Below are 25511 nucleotides of genomic sequence, written 5' to 3' on the forward strand. Positions count from 1 at the left end.
TAAGATGTAAAGGCTCGTAGGCGTGCAGCTGTAAGCGACAACAGTGCACGTGCTGTTATCAGACCAGCCTTGAGGACAGAGCATGCCGCTTGGGACTGCAGATGGCTCGTGATTGTCTTTCGACTAGCGAGGGGCAATTCTCCTGAATCTCTGCAACAGCCTGGAGCCGCGACTGGGCAGGGGAACAAAGAGACCCCGGCTCGTCCCTCCACATGTCCCAATGTTCTCTGCTCTCGCCTCCCCCGACACTAGGACAGTCCAGAGGGAGGCAGGTGACCTGTGTGGCATACTGCATCACAAGCATCTGTCAGCCACACACTCACAAGTGTGCCAGTTTGTACCATTAAAGTGGGACGAACTGCAGTAAAACAGATTTAGATAAGAGCACGGAACTATTTATTACACCCCAGAAAGATGTGTTTTAACAACATGCTGATGGTTTTGCTAACCCTACAGCCTCTTTATTACCAATGCTAGAAATGTAAAGTTTTCCCTAGTTCTGGCACTGTTTGAGGGCTATAGATGAATATATACAAGAAATTGAATCCGGAAACACTTTTTGAGATATGTCGTGATGACACAAAGTGCTCAACGAGTTTGAAAAGGTGAAAGGTTTCACTTGATGGTGAGAATAAGCAAAAGGTCATGGTGGTCAACAACGTCAGTACAAAACATCCTGTAAGGACCATGAATGTCCACATCAAATGTCGTAGTAATCTGGGCAATTGTATGACCAATGTTTTGAACAGATGGACAAATTGAGTGATATTACACAACAAAGTATTAGAACATTGTTGGCCATTTTGGACGTGAAAATGTCCCTATGTGTCCCTCTTGAGTGCATTCTGTTTTCACTGGTCTGGGGGCAACAGGTAGCCAATTGTTCCACAGTCCGCAAAGAAGGTTACGATATTATAAAGCCAGTTCTATAAGAAAGTGAAGTCAGAAAGTGCCTTGACGGCTAATTAAGACCTAACTAAGTGAGACCTATGTTTATAAATATTTTTCCTTAGGTAAACTCTACATAATCAACATCAAAATTGACTTACTGAGTCCACTTGCTTGCAAGAGTGAGTAAAATGATCTCAATCAACTCATTCTATGTATTTAAAAGGAATACAATTTTCAGATTCTAAACAAAGATTATAAGCTTAATGGCAAAAAAAAAGATTTACAGAGATTTTTTTTGCAGAGAGGCTGAGGAAACACTTGTGTAGGGGAGATAAATGTTCTTAGAAAGGTCAAAGGAAGTAAAAAGAGAGAGGATGAAAGAAAATTGAACAAGGGAAGGAAATAGTTGGGGAATAAAGGGAGGAAATAATGGTAAAAGCATGTGGAACAAAGAGAGAGAAAAGTGGACAACAGAGAGCAGAAGAGGTTAAGGGATGGAGAAAGCGAAGAATGGAGAGCTACAATATAAAAGGGTAGCGAAGAGGAGATGAAAGGGTACGGTGAAAGAGCATGGAGTAGACGGGGCAAAGTGAAAGAAAATAGAATAAAGAGGTTGGGAGACGAGGGAAGTGAAAAGGCACTGTTTGCATTGAAAACTAAAGCAGGAGTGAAAGAAGGGCAAATCAAATAAAGAGCGGAAGGAAGCAAATAAATAGGAAATTGATTTCCCAGGTCCTCCTGAGAGAATTATCACCTACAAAGGAACAGCAGAAGGTGACAGCAACTATATTAATAGTTTGACTGCTTAAACTGTTCAAATGTGATGACAGAAGAATCTGGGTAGAGCTTGGTACTGAAGCATAACATACATATATATAGTTTTTTTTTCCTCCAGGCATGTAATCATGTATATGGATACCTTACTTGTATCAGGAAACGATTTGTTAATGCAAGTGTGAATGCATGCAGGATATAGGATATCAGAATATAATGATCATTTTATAAAAATAACTTTTTTTAATCATATTTGCTGTAAGTGCAGAAAAAATGTTTCACTGACTGCTTCATTTATTGGAGATTGTGAATTCTCAGAGACTCACCCTACTTCAGACTGAGGGTCTTGTGAGGTCTCCATTGAAAAATAATATAGCCTTGGAATAGTTTGCCTATTATGATGTCTCTCCATACTTGAACATGAAGTTTTGTTGTTATCACGGAAGTGGTTTTGTGGCCGATGTTTGTCCCCATAAAGGATAAAAGGACCCAGCAGAAGGCCAGCTAAAGCTGGCCACACATGCTAAGGGCTGTGTGCAGTATAGAAATGGGGGTGACTTATCAGTTTAGCATCCCCCTTGGTGTCAGTGCATGCTCCTCGCAAAACAATGCATTAAACCAAACTGGAGCCTTGGTATTCACTGTCCCTGAGACTGTCCTCTGACAAAAGTGCTTTCCCCTTCACTCAGGATGTCTCACTGTGATAGAGCAGGCAAATTTAGGTAATAGCACTCTTGGATATGGATATGGGCATTGTCCCAGGTGATACGCAGGGCAGTTCCTCTGCAGCCAGTTATGCACTGACTGTGTGGTGTTGGGCAACATGAATGGAATGTTATATCATATTTTTGGATGGTAAGGGTTTGGATCATGCTTCAGTCTTGTATTTTCCAAATGTCCTTTGTAAAATGTCCTGGTGAGAATGTCTGTTTCTTGCAGAGGTTTTCAACAAAACAGAACATCACTATTGAGTTCTTGTCATGGCCACTACAAACGACTCCAGCTGTACAAGACTCAATTCAAAATCCAGCTTCTCTCTCAACACGATCATACAATTTTCACAAAAAAACTTGGGGACAATCATCGTCCAATTAATGTGATTGTATGGCTTAAATAGAAGTCTTGTTTGGCTGTGTTTCTCTTGATTGACAGGTGTCTCAGCCAATCACAGTCAGATGTGGTGGTGCTACTTGCAAGCCTCACCTTAGCTCCACCAAGGTTTCATTTTTCATTGACCACATTTGCATTGTGTGTGGCTCCAGGAGCTGACTATGACGGTGGCGAGCAGTAAACCTAAATCAAAGCATTGCACATTTGGCACACATATTTTGATAAGACAAAGTTGACACTGAGTGCTTCTTTCAGTTTTATTTCCCTCAGGCTTAATGTCTCTGCCTCAATAAATAAATACACATGTACTAAAGCGGCTCTACTCTCTACACAATCAAAGTACTTTTGCATCTGGAGGGAAACTGCTTGACATTAAGTCTGTAAATGTAAATGTGTCTGCACGGCTAATAGTCAGTAAAGGGTTGTTTGCCTGCAGCCTTTCTGGCTCATCCAGCAGAAATGGTATGTGTAATTGTCAGGCTTTTATTGGTGTATTTGTTCTGTAGCAGTATCGGAGAGGGGTTGTTCCATGAGATGTTTCTGGGCTTGACGATCTTGAAAATCCCTTCACGATAGTATATATGGACTGAAACATACAGTACATACCACCTAGTGTACATACAGTAGAGTGACAAAAAGGACTGCTATTACTTTAAGTGATTCTATTGTCATTAATTGGTCTTAATAGGGTACTTTTGTATGTTTGTTGCATAAGTTAAAGGTGCTATTGATATTGATACCAGTGTCGTTACATACTATTGGCTCTCAAACCGTGTTAGAAGTGGGAACCAAAAGTCAGATGTCTTCCACAGAGATAAATTAATTTTGGACCTGTCAACATTTTTAAAATGACTAATTCACAATCATAATATGTTTTTTTAGGAAAAGCCATACTTTTATTCAGCACCTTTTTATTACCTATTATACCTAAATTATTTGTCTACATGAAAATGTTATCAATGAGACCTTTTGACATCTTTGCTTAATGCATGGGTCCGGGGAAATTGAGACAAACCAGTGGGCATCCTCGAGGTCTGAGAAGTGAAGCCAATGCTCTAGTGCCTTAGACTTGCATTCTTTCTAACAGCCAGCAGGGGATGACTCCTCTGGTTGCAAAAAGAAGTCAGATTGTATAGAAGTCTATGAGAAAATGATCCTACTTCTCACTTGATTTATTACCTCAGTAAACATTGTAAACATGAGTTTATGATCTCAGTCGCTAGTTTCAAGTGTTCTTCAATACAACATGATGTTCATTTAGTAAATTATGGTCCCATTTAGAGTCAGATAGACCATAAAGCAGGGGATGCTTTAGGGCGTGGCTACTTTGTGATTGACAGGTTGCTACCACAACGTTGTCCGGTCTGGGAATTGTCCGTGTTTTTGTCTTAGAACTTTAACCCTTTCAAAGTGTGATTTCAGTTCATGAAAGTTAATTATAACCTTTTTGGTCGCCTGAACCATCTTATTCACCACTCGATTATACTTCTCATGTCACTCATGGTTGTAAAAAACAAGATGGCGACGGCCAAAAACCAAGATGGCGACGGCCAAAATGCCGAACTTGAGGCTTCAAAACAGCAGTCAACAAACCAATGGGTGATGATGGGGGATGACCTCTTATATACAGTCTAAGGGACAGACACAGTCTACCTTGGGGCATGTAGTTCACAAATTAAATGCAAGCGAGTCATGAGAAATAATAACTACGTGGGTAAAAGCATATGTTATTGTTTGTCATGTTGTTAAACTGAATGTGATAAGCCTTTCCAACTTTAGACACCTTTTTTACTAATTTTATTTTGAAAATATTGACTGGTTTCTTTTACTTGAATGCTAAAATAGCCATCGTGGATAGGATATGTATTCTGTATTTTACCATCCCAAATGTGTCAGTTTAAAAATTCAAATGGATGGTTGATCTTTAAGCAGATATCCCACTGATGTAAAAAAAAAACAGTCTAGTGTAGAGGGGATGGAGGTCAGCGCCTCCAAGTCGGAGGCTACGGTGACGGAAAACAGTGGAGTATAAGCACAGTGGTGCTGTTCAGGAGTGAAGGAAAGATAGAACATGACATCAACAGGTGGGTGGGTGCAGCTACAGAACTGGGGCTGAAAAAATAAATGAATGGATATTCATATGGTACTGATCATGTTCTCACTGATCTTAACGTTTTTCTTTTTTTCCTCGAGCACCTGCTCAATAATTGCAACGTGGTGGCCTCTCTTGACACATTGTCAACATAATAAAATCAGAAACTGAGGACTGATTTTCTGAGAGTGTAACTAATGTATAAACACTTAAAGATTTTATTCTCAAGTAACAGACCATCTTGTAAAAAAACCCAACTTGCTGATGCGCTGTGCCTACAGGCTAGTCAAACACAGTCTTTAATAGTGGATTTAAATGATGAAAGGATGGAGAGGGCAGCACATGGAGCTCTCTACTCTCTGTTTCCATGTTCACCTTTCTCTTAATATATCTGTCTTACACACACATACACACACACTCTGACAGTCTTTCTCTTACTGTCTTTCAGAACAAAATAATGTGATGAGTGAATGAGTGATCTTTTTTGTATGTGTGTGTAAGTATGGTCCGTGCATGTCTCTGTATGGATGTTTGTGATGATAATTGATTTGACAGAGTCTATGAGTTAGGTGTCAGCTCAAATGAGAGTATGGCTGAATGGACCCACCATGTGCATGTGCGCGCGCACACACGCACACACACACACACACACACACACACACACACACACACACACACACACACACACACACTACACACAAACGTGCACACTACACACACGCACGCCACACACAAACGTGCACGCACACATGCACACTACATACACACACGTGCTCACACACACACACACACACACACACACACACACACACACACACACACACTAAGGTCTTGCTTCACTGCATTATAAAATAAAAGCACAACATAATAAAAGCACAACATAAGCATAATCACTTCCTGTATTAGATTGTTTTGTCCAACTTTTTGTCCCCAACAGTGTCCCGACAGCGTCCCTGACATCCGACAGTGTCCCGACAGCGTCCCTGACACACCAGACAGTGTCCCCGACAGCGTCTCTGACACAGCAGACAGTGTCCCCGACCAGACAGTGTCCCCGACAGTGTGCCTGACACACCAGACAGTGTCCCCAACCAGACAGTGTCCCCGAAAGTGTCCCGACAGCATCCCTGACAAACCAGACAGTGTCCCCGATAGTGTGCCTGACACACCAGACAGTGTCCCTGTGATGGTCACAGCCACACAGGGCAATATCATTCCGATTCACACTCTCTCATCTCATTAGTTTACTACCTACACAGGTTCATTTAATTTGCAGCCAACTATACCTTTACAATTAACATCACTTATTTGTGTTTAACCTTATATAGTTTAGATTCACACATTAACACTGTGAGGTTACACATATTATTATTTGTTATATTAATCATTTGTTTCTTTGTTTGAGTTGGCTGTTGGGGGAGCTGACTTCCTGGTGGAGATAGGGGCGTGGCTGAGGACTCAAACCAAGTGCTGCCATGAGGACTCAAACTGGGCCAAACCAAGTGCTGCAATGTTATGGGGGGGATTTGGTTGTAGTTAGTTCTGCTTGGTATTTAATTATATTTTGTGTCCATCTTGTTTACCCCTTTGTGTTCTATTTTGGTTTGGCTAAGCCCTATATATATCTGCTCTCATGGTTCATTGTTTAGGTTAGTTTTGTTCAGTTAACATCTGGTTTAATAGTGGGAATAATATTGTTATATTACTTTAACCTCTTTTTTGTTAGACTTAGGTATTCAATTATTGTTTAATAATGTTTTGTTATTTTTTGGCTGAATAAAAAGCCCAAATTAGTTCAACAACTCCTGTTTCCTCGTTGCTTCACTGCTTGGTCCCTTACAGTCCCCAACCAGACAGTGTCCCCGACAGTGTCCCGACAGCATCCCTGACACACCAGACAGTGTCCCGACAGCATCCCGACAGCGTCCCTGACACACCAGACTTTGTCTCGGTCCCATACTGCTTGCTCAAAAAGCCACACCCCTTCTGGCCGCGTCTCATCCCACTTCTGACACCAAATGTAAGGTTTCGAGTGTTGTAAGTCCTTACAACCAGGATGGAAGTGTATGACTTTGTGAAAAACTGTTTGACGCATCGGCTCATCTTTCAACAGCTTTCAACTTTTTTTTACCGGTGATCTTTAGCAAGTGACAAAAAGAACATCACGATGTCACCCATGGCAAAAAGGCAGCTGAACAATGAAACAGGTTTCTCTCAGGTAACACAGACTTCAGTGACTGACAAGACATTCAACATGCTTGCTCTCACAAATTAGCCTAATTACCAAATGGACCCTCCCAACCATAAAGTGCACTTGAACACATCAAATAATTATCTGTATTTACAAATAAATCATCACCATACTAATATATACAAAATATACATGACTATACAGTCTAACACAAGTTAACTAGGAAATATTATAAACTTAAGAAACATCAAAAAATCCCCACTTAACAAAGAAACCCCACTACCCTCACCCCTCTCTCTTCCCTGCCACTTGGTTTGGTCCAACGAAGTGATTGATGGCAGCTGGAAACCTCAGGGAGAGAGTGATTCATTTAATTTAAATTAATTATTTTTTGGCCTAAAACGGCTCTTTTGATAGTAAAGGTTGCTGACCCCTGACCTCGGGGTGTCTCCCCTTAACTAAACATTAAAGAAGCATTCTTGTTCCTTTTGCAAAAACATATACATTATATAGTATACATTTTTATATATATGTTTTGCTTTTTTAGCCATGCTATGGATGTAGCTTGATGGATGTCAGTATCGGCCTCAGTTGGTCAACAGCTGGTTGGATGGATCTGGTGCCCAGAGGATGAATCCTACTGACTCTGGAACCCTGAATCTTTCTCTCTCTGTAGGACCACCAGAGGGGTCAAACCTTTTATTTTTTCAGTGCAACTTTTCAACATCTATTTGATCAATTAGAGTTGAGAGTGACTTTATAACAATAAAACCGTAATATTGGAGCAACTGGAAGCTCCAGAAGGTTGACTGGTTCTGTAAAAATGAAGCAAATGAGTATCGTAAACACATGTTAGCTGAACACCCCTAACCCTAACTCACTATTCTGGGTTATGACTATAACTTTAAGGCTGATGCAAGTCGTTTTGATAAGAAAAAATACTGTTGCAAACCACACTTTTCTTTGTACTTTATTTTTGTACATTATAAAAATGCACTGAATCAGCAGAACTTCAGTCTGAGTTGAATATTTACAGCAAATGATGAGAGAAATGAGCAGAAATGAATTCATATTATTTATTTATATTATTATTTATTTTATTTTATTAGATATTCATTATTATGCACTGATTGTGGGAGAACTGGATCACCCAGATCGAACCCGTGCGTTCCACAACAGTAGACAACATTGACTACTGAGGTGGCGCTGAGAGCTCAAGCCCTCGCATTCATTCTGAAGGAAAAAGTCAATTTTTCCTTCCAGATGAATGACACATTCAAGACATTTTTTTATATATAGTAAGTCAGATTCACTATATGTGGGATAAACCGGAGCCCCCGGAGAAAACCCCATAAACCACCTTACCACCTCGTCATGGCGGTGAGCATAGAAGAGAAGAAGCTGCACATGCAGGACCTCTGTCTCCGTGGTACCATCAGGTGACCTTTGACGGCGAAGGCAATATGGTCTACGACTGCCAGTTCACCCCCTTTCAAGGACACCAGCAGCCACATCGCATTGCCCCACGTCTTAATCAGGTCCCGGCAAATGGCCTTTTCGAGGTTTTCCAATGTTTCTTGGCTGGAATCGAAATCGAGACCCTCGACTTCGGCCCACGTTTGTTCAAAAAGGCGCTGGATGATGTCCTGGACGTTTGAAACGGTCCAGGTCACTTTCGCCTTCTTGAAGATCCGCGTGACCAGCCTCTCCATTAACGCCTCGATGCAGTTTTTGTTTTGTATGTTCCGCGCTCGCCGTGCAAAGTCATCACAACTCTTCGTCACAGATACCGGGGCAGACGGTGCAGCGATTGCCAAAGGTTTCTTGGCCCTGGGCTTAGTGCCCAGTATGGCATGTCTCATATTGTCAACGAGGTTTTCGGACTGAAAGATCTGCCACCATCTGGCCAGAGACAGGAAACCGAGCACCTTCCGCTGCAAGTCGGCGCGCATGTTGGCACGTATCACCGGCTCGGGGATGATCTCTGGCCCATGTAGGATGTGTGTGTAGAGTAGATCACTTAAGACCTTTGTGAACTCCAAGACTCGACCGGGGGGAATGGTTAGGAGCGGAGTGCCGAGTCCCAGAAGATCGCGGTTGTCTGGTTTTTTCATCAGATCGTTAATCTTCTTCGTGAAAGACTTTGCCGACTCCCGACTGTGAACTTTGGAGCCTCGGTGGAATCTTTTCGTCATCTGTGCCACGATGCGATGGATGCACGTTTTGGCAAAGCACTTTGCCAAAAGCTTCTTAAGTTTGCTTCCGATGTTTTTCTTGGAGCGTTTGCTCTTCTGCTCTGAAGGAGTCTGTCTTACAGCATCTTCGGCAATGCTCCGAGCGATGTCTTCCGCGACGTCTGCAATCTCTCGAGCGTTTTGAGACTGCAGCAGCGTGTACTCGGAGTCCGGCACGTCAACCAAGAGAGGTTCCGTGATGTCGTTCAACTGCTTCTTGATGATGATTGTGACATACATGTTGTCTTTCATCGAAATCACGGCGTCCGACAAAAACGTCGCCGCATGGCAGTCTTTGGCGTCTGAGGGTTCCGGTTCCACATCTGATTCTTCGGAGATGGTCCTCTGCTTGTGCCGTCGAGGCGAGAACACCGCCTTCATCCTGCCGATGAACGCTTGGCACATTTTGCAGGCGTGCAGAATCATGCTGTTGAGTTTGCCGGGAGGAGTGAGGCGCTGAACTATGCCCTCGGGGCTGGAGAGGGCACTTCGGACGCTCTCCGAAACCTCTTCAGAGATCAATGTCGTCAAGCTTTTGGAGCTCGGACACTGAACCGAGACGTCGACGCCCAGAGCTTCGGCAAAACCCTGAGAGATTGTGTCGCCCAGATTGATTTGGACGTCGTCCTCAGACGCCAGGGTCCTGCTCCCGAGAGATTTCAGGAAAGCTTTTGTCAAGGCTGCTGTGATGTCCAACAGCAACTCTCCCATCATGGTCATAGTGGAGTCGTCAGGGCTGCCGGATTTCAAAAATCCCCACTGATCCGCCGTCATCCCCTTAAAGAAGGAGTTGAGCAGCTTGGAAACAGCGCGACGGACGTTGAACTCGGGCATGATGGCTTCTGGCTGGGAAGTTCTTGATGATACCATAATGCTGATTTACGGTCAATTCTTGTCGATGCTTGGTGGTTTTTGGAGAGAAATTCACTGCTTCTCTCAGTAGATAGTCTGATGAGTGAAAATAATCGTTAGTTGCAGCCCTAATTATTATTAACTAACATGTAAGCTGCATTTAAATGTTGAGGCTAATTTGAACTGCTTTATATACTGTTGGGAGGTTTAATCTAAAGCAATGCATTCATAAAATTCATAAAATTCACACCTCTTCCTCTTGAGACAACTGCTTCTCTCAGTCGATGTGTTTCGTCTGATCGAGTCTTCAGATTCAACTACAGTTGTGTGATTCTGGGACTCTCTCCTGAATGTCACTCCTTTATGATGTCACTGCTCCTTTAAGATGTCACAACTGATGTCACCACTCCTTTAATTCATCACAGTGTTCCATCTGGTGATGTCACGATGCAGTGATGATGTCACCACTGCTGTGATGTCACCACTGCTGTGATGTCACCCAAACACACACACACACACACGTGCACACACACACGTGCACACACACGTGAACACACACACATGCACACTACACACATACACACACACACCATTGCAGGTAGCTAAATAGTTAGAGCAGATATACATGAAGAAATAAAAAAGCTAAATTATATTGATAAGCTAAACCCGATTCATTTTTATTGTTAAGTATATTGTCTGCAGCATAAAGATGGCAATGTGGAGGTTAATAAAATAGCATACACACATTTGTTTATTTGATCTTCAACTACGATTGGTTGCTCAGAAAGTGGGACTCTACAAACACTCCCTGGAAAGTTATTTCAATGCCAAAATTCCAAACTGACAATAACAATAGCCCAGTGTTAAGTCAAAACATGTGCATCAGATCCGAGAGCCAAGCCAGTAATTAGAATAAGTAAGTGCATGCATAATGAATGAGTTTTTCAACCTGTTTTCTGTGATTAGTGTAATTACATTGTGTATTGCATGTAAACAATACTGCTAAGCGTGGATAAATTTCAAAGATGATAACAAGTTTTGAAACTGATTCCAAGGTCACCTTCGACTTTCATTCAGTTTTCTTCTTAGACTGCACGGAATGTGACTTGCACCAAGAAAACAAATAAAAAGAAGGTTAAATGAAATAAAAATCAAAGTTATACTCAACAAATACCCTTTCTTGAAAACAGCCTGTCAAAGGAGGAGACATTGTATTGAAGTCTGCTGAACAAAATTACAAGACAAAAACTTTTATTCCCTAAAACCTTGTTTATTTATGAATTGATTTAGTTGCTGAACACAATGCAGAGTTGGACATAATGATATAAAAAAAAAAAAAACGATTTAATAAAACGACTAGCTGCATAAAAATGAATGGCCAGATTTTCTAATATAGTGTGGTAATATTTATTTTCATTTTGTTTCCAGTAGGTGTGTGATGTTGAATAATTTAGTAGCCCACTGTGCTCATTAAGCCCAGGTTTAAAAGGCTCTGGAGTTTAATGATAATTAAGTTTAGGCAACTTCAGCGATATTTGTCAAGGTCAGAGTAAGGGTAGTCTGACTCACAAGATGTAGACTGTGGGTGTAAGCCTGCCATTAGTTGTGTATTTCACGCGGCTTTCTCCTCCCCTTCCACTAATTATTTTCCCAGATTTCCCTATATATGGCCGCGCACATCGCTGTCTGTCATCTTTTAGTCTCTTCAGCGAACGGTTGCCCACCGATTTGCCCACTGACTGCTCCTCTCCTTGAATCCTTGAATGAAGTCGCTGCTACTACAACCTCGTCATAGTCCCGGCTTCATCACCGGGATGAATCTTCACAGCGCCCTCTTTGAGTGTCTCAACGCAGGCTGCAGGGAGCGGTGTTCATCAGCCACCAGCCTGCTGTGTGCTACCCAAGATTTGACGCCAGCAGCGGTGAGTTCCCTTCCGATGCTTCAATGTGATGCTTCGCTACGATGAGAACGGGCCAGAGCTCGAGATTGACGCCTTCAAAGCTACAGCCGGCAATGCTCCACCGCTGTCTCCGATTGTCCCTGAGATACTGGCTTCATCTGCAGATGACGATGACAACAGTATCTCATCGGTGTCCGGTACATTGATCAACGGCCCGCTGGTAGCCCACTGCCAACATCTCTTCGCCGGATCTTTCTGCTGGTGAGGACCACTGCGGCGGCGCATGTTGGGCTACAGCTGCCGCCGCCCCTCCCACCCCAGCCAATTAGCCGTCTCCACCATGGTTTTATGGCCTAGCTCGCCCAGCTGTCTGTGGGTGTCGTCTTGCCCCCTCTTCCAGACATCTGGCAGTGAGTCTAGGTGTCCTGCCAGCAGCCACTGAAGACAAGAGCCCCAGTTTCAGGAGGATTTGCTCAGGGTGCAGGCTCACACAAAGGCATTACCCCGGCGTACTTTACAGGTTATAGCCGCCACCAGCCGCTCGCTCATCATAAAAAAAGAGGTGAGGCGAGGTGTAACAATGCAACAGTCGAGGAAAAAGAGAGCGTTGGCAACACGGGCATGGCCTGGACAGCTTCCATTTTCAGGCTGCCTTTACAGAGGCTGAGATGCAGTGCTAGCTATCTTAAACCGAGACACGAAGGTCTTCTTTTATTTCAAAGACCTCATCGTCATCGCCATGCCCAGAAAATGGGCTATGTTCTACACAGCCCAGTTGATCTTACACCTAACTAAGTTGGGGTTCACGATCAACTGAAAGAGGATCAGTCCACCGCCACACCAACAGGTGGAGTATCTGAGGTTTGTGCTCAACACGTGCAGGCTGCGGGTCGCTCTGTCGGACCAATGACAGACTGCTGCAGGCAGTTTGCATCCGCGGCAGGCTGCAACAGAGATGGCATTGACCGTCATGCAGGCGGTGGGGTTTATTGCAGCTGCCCATCCAGTGGTACCACTGGGGGTTTGCCTGCCTTCACTTGGATGCCAGGAAGCACAAGCGATGCTTGGTTACCATTCTCCCCTCATTACAGGACGACCTGCGATACTGGGGGTCCCCAAAACACCTTTTGCAGGGAACACCTCTGGGACAAATGGCCTCCTACACACCGCACCGTCTTGGAGCCAAATCGGATCGTATCGAAAGTAGTGCTATATCAAACTGTATCGCTACATGGTTATCCAAATCTTTTTCTATCGTATCGCACACCATGTATCAAGAGGAAAGGTCTTGAGAGGAAAGGATGCAAACCCCTAGTTAATTATCAATATTTCCTCTTTATTTTACTAGAAAACACAATGCGCTTATTTACTGTTGCAAATTGATAGTATATGAACTTAATATCCAGAAGACAGAGTTGCATTAGCATCATCTTAAATTGGATGCCTGTTTTTCTTGGGATATGTACAGTAGTTGTAGTTAGAATTATGACTTTATTCGAATAGAGTAGATATTTTCGGATGCAGTTGCTCATTGTCTGTGCTACTGAAAAAAAAACAAAAAAAAAATGGTTGCATTCACATCAAAGTGTCTGTCACTTAAATTAAAATATTTAAATTTGAATAAATTAAACCCCAGGAAAATCAATCTATAGGAAAATGAATAAACCTGTTACTTGTTGCCCTCAACCACTTGATAACACCACCACTTTTGCTACACAATTTTATTATTTTCAATCTCTCAAAGTCCTTACACAAGTATAATGTTAGGCCATGAATGAAGATGGGGCGCTCACTGTGCTGCAGTATGATCAAGAACTATTCACCCCCCTCTCTCCTAACTATGCCAACACTCTCTCAGTGTACCTGTGAGCCCAGAGGTCTGTTCAGTGGCCCGTAGTACCAGCAGAACACTGTGGTTGTACTAGTGGGCAGCTCCCAGTGTGAACGCAGGGAAGTGTGAGAATGTGAAGTGGGGCAGTTCTACATCTGAGCATGGATCTCAGCTCACTTCCCCTTGATAAATAGGAAAAAAAAAAATCCCTTACACACGCACACACACACACACACACACACACATATACGGATGCAGATAGAGGCTACTGTGGCGCTGTCACTGCCTTCTTTTTCTCTCTCTCCCAGCTCCTCTCTTTTTCTCCACGTCCTTTTGTCCCGTCTTTCATTTGTTCCCTGTAGAGTTTTCCATTGGTCACTCTTGTTCTCTCTCTTTCTTATTCTCCATGTTCTGTCTATGTCGATCATCCCCCCGCTCAGTGTTTCTCTCTCTGTGTGTTTGCTTCTCTCTCTGTCTCTCTCTTGGTGACATGGTTCAGTAGAGCGTATTCTCACTGGCCACAGTAACCCTCCAGTAATCCAGGGAATTCTCTCTCTCAAACACGCACACATATGAAAGAAAAGCAAAAAAAAAAAAAAACTAACTTGGATGTGCCACTATCAGTTTCACCTTCTCGCCATTGGCTGTGAGTGTATGAGTGCGGTGTCATCAGTAGTTGTCATCAGTAGGCTTTTTTTTTTTAAATTTAAGATAGTGATTTTATCATTATGTAAATGACATCAGGAGAGCAGCCTCATCTATTCTGACTGGCTGCTGCTCCCTCAGCCCTGTGTGTGTGTGTGTGTAAGTGCAGGGTTCAAAATGAGCCAATCAACAATAATTGTTTCCAGTGTGTCTGTCTCTCATCTTGTCCGTTGAGAGGCGATGTCAAAAAGTCACTGTTAATTTGATGCATCCTCCCTCTGTGTGTGCTTGTGTGTGTCAGGTCCGTAGTCAGAGATCTTCTCCCTCAAAAATAGAGCACCGCTGACAGTGACAGTCAGCCCCCCCGCCACTTACAGCTCCCTCTAGGAAACATTCAAGGCCAGCCACAAACCCAAATGTTCATATAGTCTTACTAGAATGTACACAAACCTACCACAACCTAATTGACTTCTGACACAAGAACAGTTTCTACCCACAAGTCATCACTCACTTAATCAGTCATTGATTGTCAATAACCGTTTAACACCAAATATCCGCTACTGCCGTTATAGATTATAATTCTTACATTCTTTAATGCACATTTTTTTTATTATAATTTACAGTATTTAATGCATGTTTTTAGATTACAATTTGTAATATGTATAGATTATCTGTCACTTTATGCACTGTAAATATAAATCATACTCACTGTACATACAGTACAGTATATAGACATATCCACATGTACATGCTGTACATAATCATCCATGCAGTCCATGTATGTCCATTCAGTATTTATTTATTTGCACTATTTGAATTGTTTACAACTCCTGAACACTTGCCTTGTATATAGACATTTAATTTGTATTATTGTATTCTTTTATTCGGTTATTTCTATTCTGTAGAGAGTAGTAGAGAGCTGCATAAAAAACGGTGTCAAATTCCATATATGTATATACTGTACTTGGCAAAATTATCCTGATTCTGATTCTGGTCAGTCCTGACTAAACCATGATTCTGCATTTTAACGAAGCTTAGCGTAAGTTCAGTCAAGAAGACTCTCTTTAAATTCCGTCATGAGCCAGTTATATCGTTGCTATACCAGATTTTAAAACTGTTCTCCTCTCTGCTGCTTTCAGTTGTCATTGCGGTACGAACCGATGCAACCCGCCTCCACCCCATCACCTCCACTCTTCATCATATTTATTGCCCAGTCCTGCTCCACATCCCTTCATTGGATCTTCAGCAACTCCCTTCACAACCACCACCACCAGTGTCTAGACTCCCGGGGGAATATACCTAATCTCACCACAGCATCACTACCCACTCTAAAGACACTTTTTGGCATCGTTGGGCAAAAATGCCATAATTACTTTCAGCATATTGCAATTCAAGTGTTCTGAGACAAAACTAGACTTCTGCTCCTCCTCATGGCTCTGTTTTCAGGCTTTAAAAAATCTAGCCCATGACTGGAGACTTTGGCCAATCACAGGTCATTTCACAGATCATATTTGATCAGCGCTGCCTAGTTTGACCTTTTGATCGGAGTTCGGGAGTGATTGACAGCCGGCTCTCATAGACGGAAGCTGGAGGGCAGACTCCAGATCAGCTCTGATTGGTTGTTATTCTCCGTTCTGTGAAATCTTGCAGATTCCACTAGGAGCACTGAAGCACACAGAGGAACATGATTTTTTCCAGATTACCTGTCCCATGCACTACTGTCAGGATATAGTGACCATTTTATAAAAACAAATAATCATATTTGCTATATTTCTATCTCTTAAGCAGGAATGATCTAACAAAAATAGACTATTTTAGTGGTTCACAACCTCCTTAGCTTGTGGGCCCTTAAAAATTAGAGAAAGGTAAAAAAGAACAAAAGATAAAAAATAATGCTAATCCCACTGATGAATGTTAAGAACAAACTTTGATACTTAACATTTTAGCCAATATAGACAAGACGTCCTCTAATGCTATGAACATGTTTTGGGTTTTTTTCTGGGAAATCTGGAGGATTTCTGGGGGAAACTTTCAGAAAATATAATTATTCAGCTATAAAATATTATTATTAATAATAATAATAATAATAATAATAATAATACCAAAAAACTGCTTCATCTTTGGTTACATAATCATCACTTTGAATGAATCTTGAGTTGACTTGACCCAACAATAAGGCCATCACATTACAGCAATATTACAGCAACGAGAGATGAAACACAGTAAGTGACTCTAACAGATGTTGGAGTGTCTTTGAAATTAACATTAAAACCAACCATATGTAAGTAGCCCAAATTAGAACAATAACAGTTCATAAAGAAAAACAGTGTTTGGAATTTCAAAGCGTGTCCATTATGTGCCCTTTGTGTGCTTTTTTTTCCCGGTAATTGTTTACCCAAAACTCCACCTTCTCTGTCTTTATCAGCTCTCCTCTGAAGGAATGCCCTGCTGAGTGCGTATATATGCATATGTGTGTGTGTTTGTGTGTGTGTGTGTGTGTAAGTGTTAGTGTGCACGTGAGCGTGCACGGGTCATCTGTGTTGACGAGATATTCATTAAGCGCCAAACCATGAAATATCAATTATGCAAAAGTCTTGTTTGTATTTGGCAGTCCAAAACTCATCCAAGACGGCTGTGAGAATGCCGACAGAGAAGCATAATGACGCCGAGAGCGGATTAACAGGCGCTATTACAATGGTTTCAAATGGCAAACAGAGCAGAGTCACACAGATATGAGAACCTGCATGTTCAGTTATCATGGCCCTCAGTGACCTGCACCAACCTCACACTGCTCATTATTCTGTTGTAATTACCAACCGCCATTGTCCTCTAATAAACACGTGGGGAATATTATGGGGGAATATTTACCGTCTTTAACAGATGTGGATTATTGATGCCATTTTTATTTATATTCTTTGCAAACCCCAATTTTGTTCTGGTCACGATGGAACATTAAATACTGAAAACAACTGATATTTTGTGAATTATTGTTTTTTTTTTTTCGTCAGGTGCAAGGAGCGTAATATAGGTTGAATGTTTAATGAAAGGAAAGTGAATTGGTCTGAGGTTAATAAGAATAGAACATGTTTAAAATGTTAGAAAATTGTTGTCTGTTGTCATGGAATAAAAAGAGAATTTGGAGGAAGAGTGGGAAAACAAGGAGCTGCTGAGAAAGGGAGGGACCTCCCGATATACTGCTAACAATACAGGAATAATGAGAGAATGATTTTGGACCGTCTGCTCTCAATTCAATTCAACTCAGTTCAGTTCAGTTCAGTTCAGTTCAGTTCAGTTCAGTTCAGTTCAGTTCAATCCAATTCAATAATATTCAATGGCTTTATTGGCATGGAATTAAAAAAATATATATATTATATTATATATAAATATATAATTATATATACATTTTATACATTTTATACATTTTATATATATATATATATATATATATACATATACATACATACATACATTATATATATACAGTATATATTATTATTATTTATTTTTTTGCCAAAGCATCAAAGTACAAATTGATCAAATATTCATACAATACACAAAAACAGTAATATTACAAACACATACAATACAATATATAACACCAAAACTGTCCAACTGTGTGTGTGTGTGTGTGTGTGTGTGTTTGTTAATTATTAACTACTAGGTCAAGATAATTATGTCCTATTCAGTGATGCTGTTTTATTTATGTGTCCCTCATTTTTGTGACATGCAGTCACATATTGTGCAGCTACAAACAGTATGCTGGATGACTCTCTCCTAATATTACCTATTTGTTTTTCACCCTCATCTAGCTCTGTGAAATTTGAGATTAACAAATCCAATTTGATTCCACTCTGATAATATTATATTTATCACATTTTAAGAGGACGTGCATTCGTGTCTCTACCTCACCACAGACTCTGACCTCTGTTCATAGCTAGGACTCTCTACAGCTAGACTGCGGTCACTGAGTCTGTATTTTGTCAGGATCTCTTTCTGCTTTCTATCTCTGAGAGTAAAGAGATACTGTGCCACTTTATATTCATGGTTTAGGACCAGATTGCAATTAAGTTTATTATGAGTTTTGGTTTGATTTGTCCAGCGTTCCAGATTCAGATCTAGCATCTTTTATTAATCTAATAATTTGGTTTATTCTGATTAGAGGTATTATTTGATGAGTAAGTCTCTGGGCCGGCGGAGGCAAAGGCACTATTTTGGGCGTTCAGTTCTTGGGTTTGTGCCTAAAATCTCAGCGTGTCTTGGAGACTGAAGAGCAAATATGATTAAAAAAAGTTTTTTTATAAAACGGTCACTATATCCTGACAATAGTGCAGGAGACAGGTAATCTGAAATAAAAAAAAAAATCATGTGCCTGTGTGTCCTCCGGTGTCCTCTGAAGCTCCTAATGGCATCTGGAGGAAAATAACCAGTCACAGCTGATGTGGGCTCTGCCGTTCAGCTGCCGTTTATAAGAGCTGGCTGTCAATCACTCGCGAACTACGACCAAACGGTCAAAATAGGCAGCGCTGATCAAATATGAATCAATATTCTGTTACTGTAATGTTTATTTCTCTCCTCAAACATTTTCAGAAATATCTTGTAGTGTACTGTTAAGCTGTAAAATGATAAAGTTTGTGACCCGGCAGCCATGTTGAGATCTGTTGAGGAAATACCAAGCATTGCCCACCAGCCGGAGCACAGCCAATAGGAACGCTCTCTCTCTCTCTCTCTGAAATGACCTGTGATTGGCCAAAGTCTCCTGTCACAGGCAAAAAATGTTAAAGCCTGAAAACAGAGCCATGATGAGGTGCAGAAGTCTAGTTTTCTCTCAGAACAAGAATTTGTATCCAATGATGCCAAAAATATACTGCCTACTGAAGCTTTAGTGTTTATAATCAATAGGTTGTGGCTAATGCTGCCCTGCATGCATTGGCTGGTATTTTTCTTGGGAGAATTCCCCACGCAGGGCCTCTATGGGATGCTTCTCCCATCTGGTGTGGTCGTGATGACAAAGTGGACCCCAAACTTCACTACATAAAGGGTAATTGTTTGGATTACACTGTAAAATGTTTTAGTATAAATTCTAATTGAAATGTTTTTTTTTCTAAAATTGTCTTCTAATTGCGTAAAATGCTCAAAATGCTTTTTTATTCTCTCTCTCTCTCTCTTTCTGTCTCTCTCACACACACTCACACACCAACGTATTCATCTGATATCTTCCAAAAAGTATATTTTTTTCATTTCTCGTGACCCGTTCATCCACCTCTTCAACCTCCCGACTCTTTATCGCTCTTTGTACAGCTTTTTTTTTTACTCAGACCCTCTCTGACACACTCCATCCGAACCCCTCTCTCCTTCTTTCTGTTGTCTATGTCTCTACCATACACACAGATTAGTCCAAAGAGATGAAAAGGATGTCTTTTCTACAACAAAATCAGAACATTCAATACAAATCTCACACACACACACACACACACACACAAACCTTGCTTATTCATACTTTTTTCTGGTCATATTCCAAACATTATTCATCCCATTTATGAAATCACTTTTGGTTAATTGCTTTTAATTTCCTTAAAGCTATCTATAGAGATGTTTTTTCTTTGTTTTGTTTTTTGTATGAGTAAATGGGAAAAAAAATCATGTGGATCACATTACTTAATATGCAGAATTAAATAATTACTGTTATAGTTATTCTGCATTGTAAATAATAATGCTTCTTTAATAATGATTGTATTATTTTAGCAGGATAAAAAAAATTATATTTATTTGGCATAAATTATATCATATAATTAGTACAATTAAATTTTACCTGCGCAAATCCCAGAATGTCTCTAATATTCAGCTCTAGATGAAATTGTATATATATATATTTTTAAAATAGATATATTTCAAACTCTGGCAGAAGCTGTGGGATGAACTTCGTCTTATAAGCTCTCCAGTCAAATCAAGAGCAGATGTACAGTAGTAGAACACAAGGACATGCAATAATAAACCCAGCAACCTCCTTTCTCTAATGCCTGACAGGTGAGTTCATACAAACTGAACTGGGATGAATCGGGGGTTAAACCAGGTCACACTCACTGTCTTGAGATTGCTCATTTTCAACGTTCGATCAAATAACAGTCGTTGGACCACTCTGATTAAGATGTGCACCATTTAAATGCACGACACAAGGGCTCCTATCAATGAAATTTATACAAATCCTTTAAAAGTTCAAATGATTGAGAAGTTGCCTATACTCACACCAAGACCACTTGCTGAAGTCATCCCTCATATTTTGCTTGTGCTTTCAGCAAGCCATATCTCTCTTTCCCCTGCCAACACCTGGAAATGGAACACACTCACTCCAATCCATTAATTAACATGCAATGGAATCATTATCTCACCTCTCCAGCACAGACAAAACTGGCGTTGTAAAATAATTTTTCCCGTTCAAGAAAACATTTAGGAGCCACCACATCAAGGTTACACTAATAATGTAGAGCTATGTTGCCATCCTGTGGAGTTCAGAGGAGGAAAGAAGCACACCATACTGCTTCTGCTCATGCTGAATCAGATGAGAACGTGCATTTAGAAGATTGATCTTGTCTCAGAGCCGCACTCAAGACTACATATCACTCTGTGCATTTCAAACTGCTGCATTGAAATCAAGATGAAACTGCCATGCCAAGAGATTGTAAGCATGCAGTTGCTGCATTAGATTGAGCCTTTCAAATGAAATATCAAACATTCACTTTTACGGTACTAAGAAAAAAACAGTGGGATTTGTCTTGACAAACATGTACTAGAGGTTATTAGTCGGGTTTAGAAAAGCTTTCAGGATCCAAAAGTCTGGTGGAACATTCTCAACACAAAGATATCATCCAGTTTCATGGATCATTTCACCCAAAATACATTGTTTCTCACTTATCTCTATTGGTATCTAACTGTACAGTTAGTTTCAGTTTTACATGCCAAGGTTTTAAGATATGTGTGCCACTTAGCTACAATACGTGGCAACCGCCAGTTCTGAAAAGTGAAGCCAATGCTGAAGTGCCTTAAACTTGCATTCTCTCTAATAACCAGCAGGGGGCGACTCCTCTGGTTGATAAAAGAAGTCTGATTGTATAGAAGTCAATGAGAAAATGAGCCTACTTCTCACTTGATTTATTACCTCATTAAACATTGTAAACATGAGTTTATGGTCTCAATCGCTAGTTTCAAGTCTTCTTCAATACAGCATTTGTAAATTATGGTCCCATTTAGAGTGAAATAGATGTTAAAGCAGGGTATGTTTTATAGCATGGCTAACCTGTGATTGACAGGTCACTACCACCAGAACTTTGTCACTGTGTGTTTAGGGTTCATGAAAGTTCATCGTCAGTTTTGGTCGCCTAAAAATGTCTTATTCAGCGTTCGGTTGTACGTAGCTCCACCCTTTTGTGTCACTTCTGGTTGCAAAATGACATTTTCGGTGAACTATTTTCATAACATAAGAGAAAGTTTCCAATCGAGCGACCATGTTAGTACGGTGTGAAATTCAGGAGCAGACCACGGAGCAGCACGTACAAGAGCGTACGAGCACGTACCCTCACTAGCAGTTCGCGGGTGCGGTACACATTTCCATGGTAACAGTGAACTCCACCAATCAGAGACGTTGCTGTTACACTTAGGATTGCGGGTAGTAATAGTAGTACTTCCCAATGACATCGCAAATAAAACAGGTTTTTCTTTAAACAAGGTTGATATCATATGGACATGTGACTTCTACAGGAGCAAATACCATGGTTGCACAATCTCGTAGCTCGTGGTGAGTCTACATTGGATGGTTATGACATTATGGCTAGTAATCAAATCTGCAATTCAGAATTCAGGATTTTCACTTCCGTATCTTTGAAAATGAAAAGGTGTGACAGTGTTTCTGCTGGTAACGTAAAATTTATATTTTCCTGGATATGTGTTTCAAACGTGGTCAAATCTTGTATGCCCCGGGGCCACACAGGGAACGTCAGCAGCACGTGGTGGCATGCGGAACCTGTTGTTTTTAATTTCGACGTCCATGTTGACAGGTAAGAACAGCCACACTGCCCGCGTGAGCAGCACGGCTCAGTCACAGCTTGGCTGCGTGTCAACTGCGTCTCTTCTACAGATTTGAGGTCTCGCCTATTTTTACCACGAGCCGCGGTTCACAGCAACAACAGACAGTGAAAGTCATCTTTGACAGTATATTGACATCATAATAGCTAATATTACTACTTTTTCCAATGTCTGTATCTGTAGAATGAAGACATGAAAAAGTAAAGATTTATTTTTAAATCAACACTTTCACTTCAAAATAAAAGCCCTGAAGCATTTTTTCTACGGCCTGAATTCCTTAATTTGTTAACACAAGGCTTTTATTCTGGGATATTTGCAGGACAGTGTTGTAGAAAATGCAGTGACTTGCAGGCTCCATGAATGAATAAAGTAGAGGGTTTTAATTGTGGATTATTACTATTATTTTCAAATTACCATAACATTTATAATTAAACAAAATGGCCATTATGAAAGGCAAACTAAGAAAGAAAAGGCTGGCAGCAGCAGCCCAGCAGCATCAAACGCTGCCAGTGTGGACACCTCACACCTGGGCCAAGCAGCAGTTCAGAGAGGCGGCCGCCACACGCTGCTCACGCGTGCAGTCTGGTCTAAGCGTCAGTCTATTAATGGGAGAAGTGAACGTGAACATTTTAGGACGGGCGATAGGACAATTAAGACGGGTGACTATGGGGCGAAAGAATCAAAGTGAAAATTTGACCCATTTATTTCATAACCCACATATCTTCCAAACACGAAAATGACATTTTTTCAGACAGACAAATGAGGAGAAAATTAACTTTGTTCGAGACTTTTCTCTGTCTCAGCAACACACACTCACGAGATCTGGCAACTAAGGTTTGCAAACGCCCTAAGCTAACTCATTTTCCTAATGCTAAATATAATCCAATCTGCTTTCATCCATCCACACAATATTCACAACACTTGCAAACAAGGTGGGGGACGCCATGACTGCGCCCACTTAGGAGACAGGAAGTGAATACCATTTCAAATAATTGGCAGAGATTGTAATGCATCATCTTTGTTATAGAGCATTTTCGCTATAACTGGCAGACCATATGTGTTTTTTGAACATTAAAGCAAGTAAACATTTCTTTTTTAGTAGACCCCGAAATAAAACTATGAACCTGAAAATGAGCATAATATGTGACCTTTAAAAAGACTTGCCAGTCATTACGTGTCATTGTTACTATTAAGGCTGGCAGTTGAGAGTCTCAGAAGCAGATGTTGTTTTACTCATAACATTTAAAAGCCAAGAGTCATCAACATCATTCCTTTTCTTTCCCTCTTATAATGGATTTAATGGAGACAAATATTGAAGAAATTAGATTCATGTCTTTTCATAATGAACAAGTGCCATTAGCGCACCATGAGAATAATAACTGGTGACACCAAGTGTGTGTTATTTAGTTTTGATTAAAAGATGACGTATAAAAGCTGAATTTTCTTGATTTAATTTTCACACTGAATTATGGTTGCTTGCTGTCTTCTGTCGCCTTGAATTACAAACAACTTGAAAATATTCCCAGATAGCATTATGGGCAGATAGAGCATCCTCTCTGTACTAATAGTGCCATACCAATGTGGTGGTATGTGTATGTATGCAACAATGTGCCCAAAACAACTTTCCTTGCTGATATAGCTAGTACAATTAAGACAGTTGTGCTTGCATCTTGAGCAAAGGCATCATGTTTTTTCTGGCCATATTTTAGGGATTGCAAGGTCAATCGGTTGATCGGTCCACCCATTTGGTCCAGAATGAAATATTTCAACAATATTGATGGATTACAATGCTTTTTTTGTAAATACATTACTGGTCCTAAGAGGATGAAGCCTACATGTTTTCCAGTAACTTTTCATCTAACCACCATGAGGTCACAATTTACACCTGTACACAGGTGAAAATCGAATCTAACATTCATGCTTCCAGCAGGATGAAACCTTTCCACTGTGGACACAGCCCCAGTTTCTAGGCTGCCTCCTTTGAACTCTATATTTCAAGACTGAACACCAGGATGGTTTGACAAGGCTGTATTGTTTCAAAGGCTCCTCCAAATGTGACCTTCTTTTTCCTGAATTTGGAAGACACAACTGGTGTATTCTCCATTGTATGCCGTTGTAATTCATTCAGACAGTCCTCATTGACTCAGAAAAGCCTCAAAGTATAACGTTGCTTGACTTTTCTTTTAACTTCCATTGTTTTATACAAGAAAGTAAAATCTCCTAAAACCCTTTCATCTGAAACAAATCATTTATCCTGCTGTTTTGAACAAAACCATTAATAATACGTTGATGTAAAGGCCAGTATATATTTACCTTTGGGCCACTTTCAGTTGTGTGTGGCTTAGACTTCCGGTACTGTTTTCAACTGTTATCAAAGACAAATCTTGTCCAAATAATGCTTTGTCAAAGACTTAATTGTGTTTTTTTTGCATCTGTGTGGTTCAGAGCCATGCTTTAACCGCACTTTATATGCTGGCACCTCAGCGGCCCATTGTGTCCGTGGATCACACACTTGGCTTTGAATCAGCATCAAAGAGTGCAATCTCCTTCTCTAAAAGTCAAGCCGTTTCAAAGAGAACGGCTTCTCCCCGTGCCATATGGAATGGTACTGGGTTTTCTGTGGACATGTTGGCAGGAAATATTGTGAAAGAAAGCAGGCTTCGTTTTAACAATGGCTTACCATGTGAGCCACATCAAAACCATATCTATGTTTTCAATCGTCTATGTGTTGCCAAGCTGGCACTACAGGAAAGCATTGTATGTCTATATATCAGAAAAGCTTTTGTTACCTACATCAAAGCAGTCCCACTCTTCTTCCCCAAAAAACCAAGGACTTTTAATGACAACTTTCTTGGTTGTGTGGCACAGCGCCACATTGAGACTCTGAAATTACTAATAGCAGATATAGAGTTCC

At 40.8% G+C, this 25511-nt stretch overlaps 1 protein-coding gene across 1 annotated transcript; it reads right to left on the reverse strand.

Annotated features, from left to right (window-relative positions):
* Positions 1 to 8120: 8120 nt before the first annotated feature.
* On the reverse strand, positions 8121 to 10554 carry LOC119483887. Its single transcript, XM_037762364.1, has 2 exons — positions 10395 to 10554; positions 8121 to 10240 (listed from the first exon to the last, which is right to left on the reverse strand). The coding sequence occupies exon 2, from the start codon at positions 10160 to 10162 to the stop codon at positions 8420 to 8422; it is 1743 nt and encodes a 580-aa protein (XP_037618292.1). The 5' UTR covers positions 10163 to 10240; positions 10395 to 10554; the 3' UTR covers positions 8121 to 8419.
* Between the last annotated feature and the right edge of the window lie 14957 nt (positions 10555 to 25511).

Source organism: Sebastes umbrosus, chromosome 3 (genome assembly GCF_015220745.1).
Source record: "Sebastes umbrosus isolate fSebUmb1 chromosome 3, fSebUmb1.pri, whole genome shotgun sequence".
Taxonomy (NCBI): Eukaryota; Metazoa; Chordata; class Actinopteri; order Perciformes; family Sebastidae; genus Sebastes; species Sebastes umbrosus.

What these genes read in the sequence shown, in the direction of transcription:
- LOC119483887 (XM_037762364.1), bottom strand. Translation starts at nt 10,162, where the DNA reads ATGGTATCATCAAGAACTTCCCAGCCAGAAGCCATCATGCCCGAGTTC.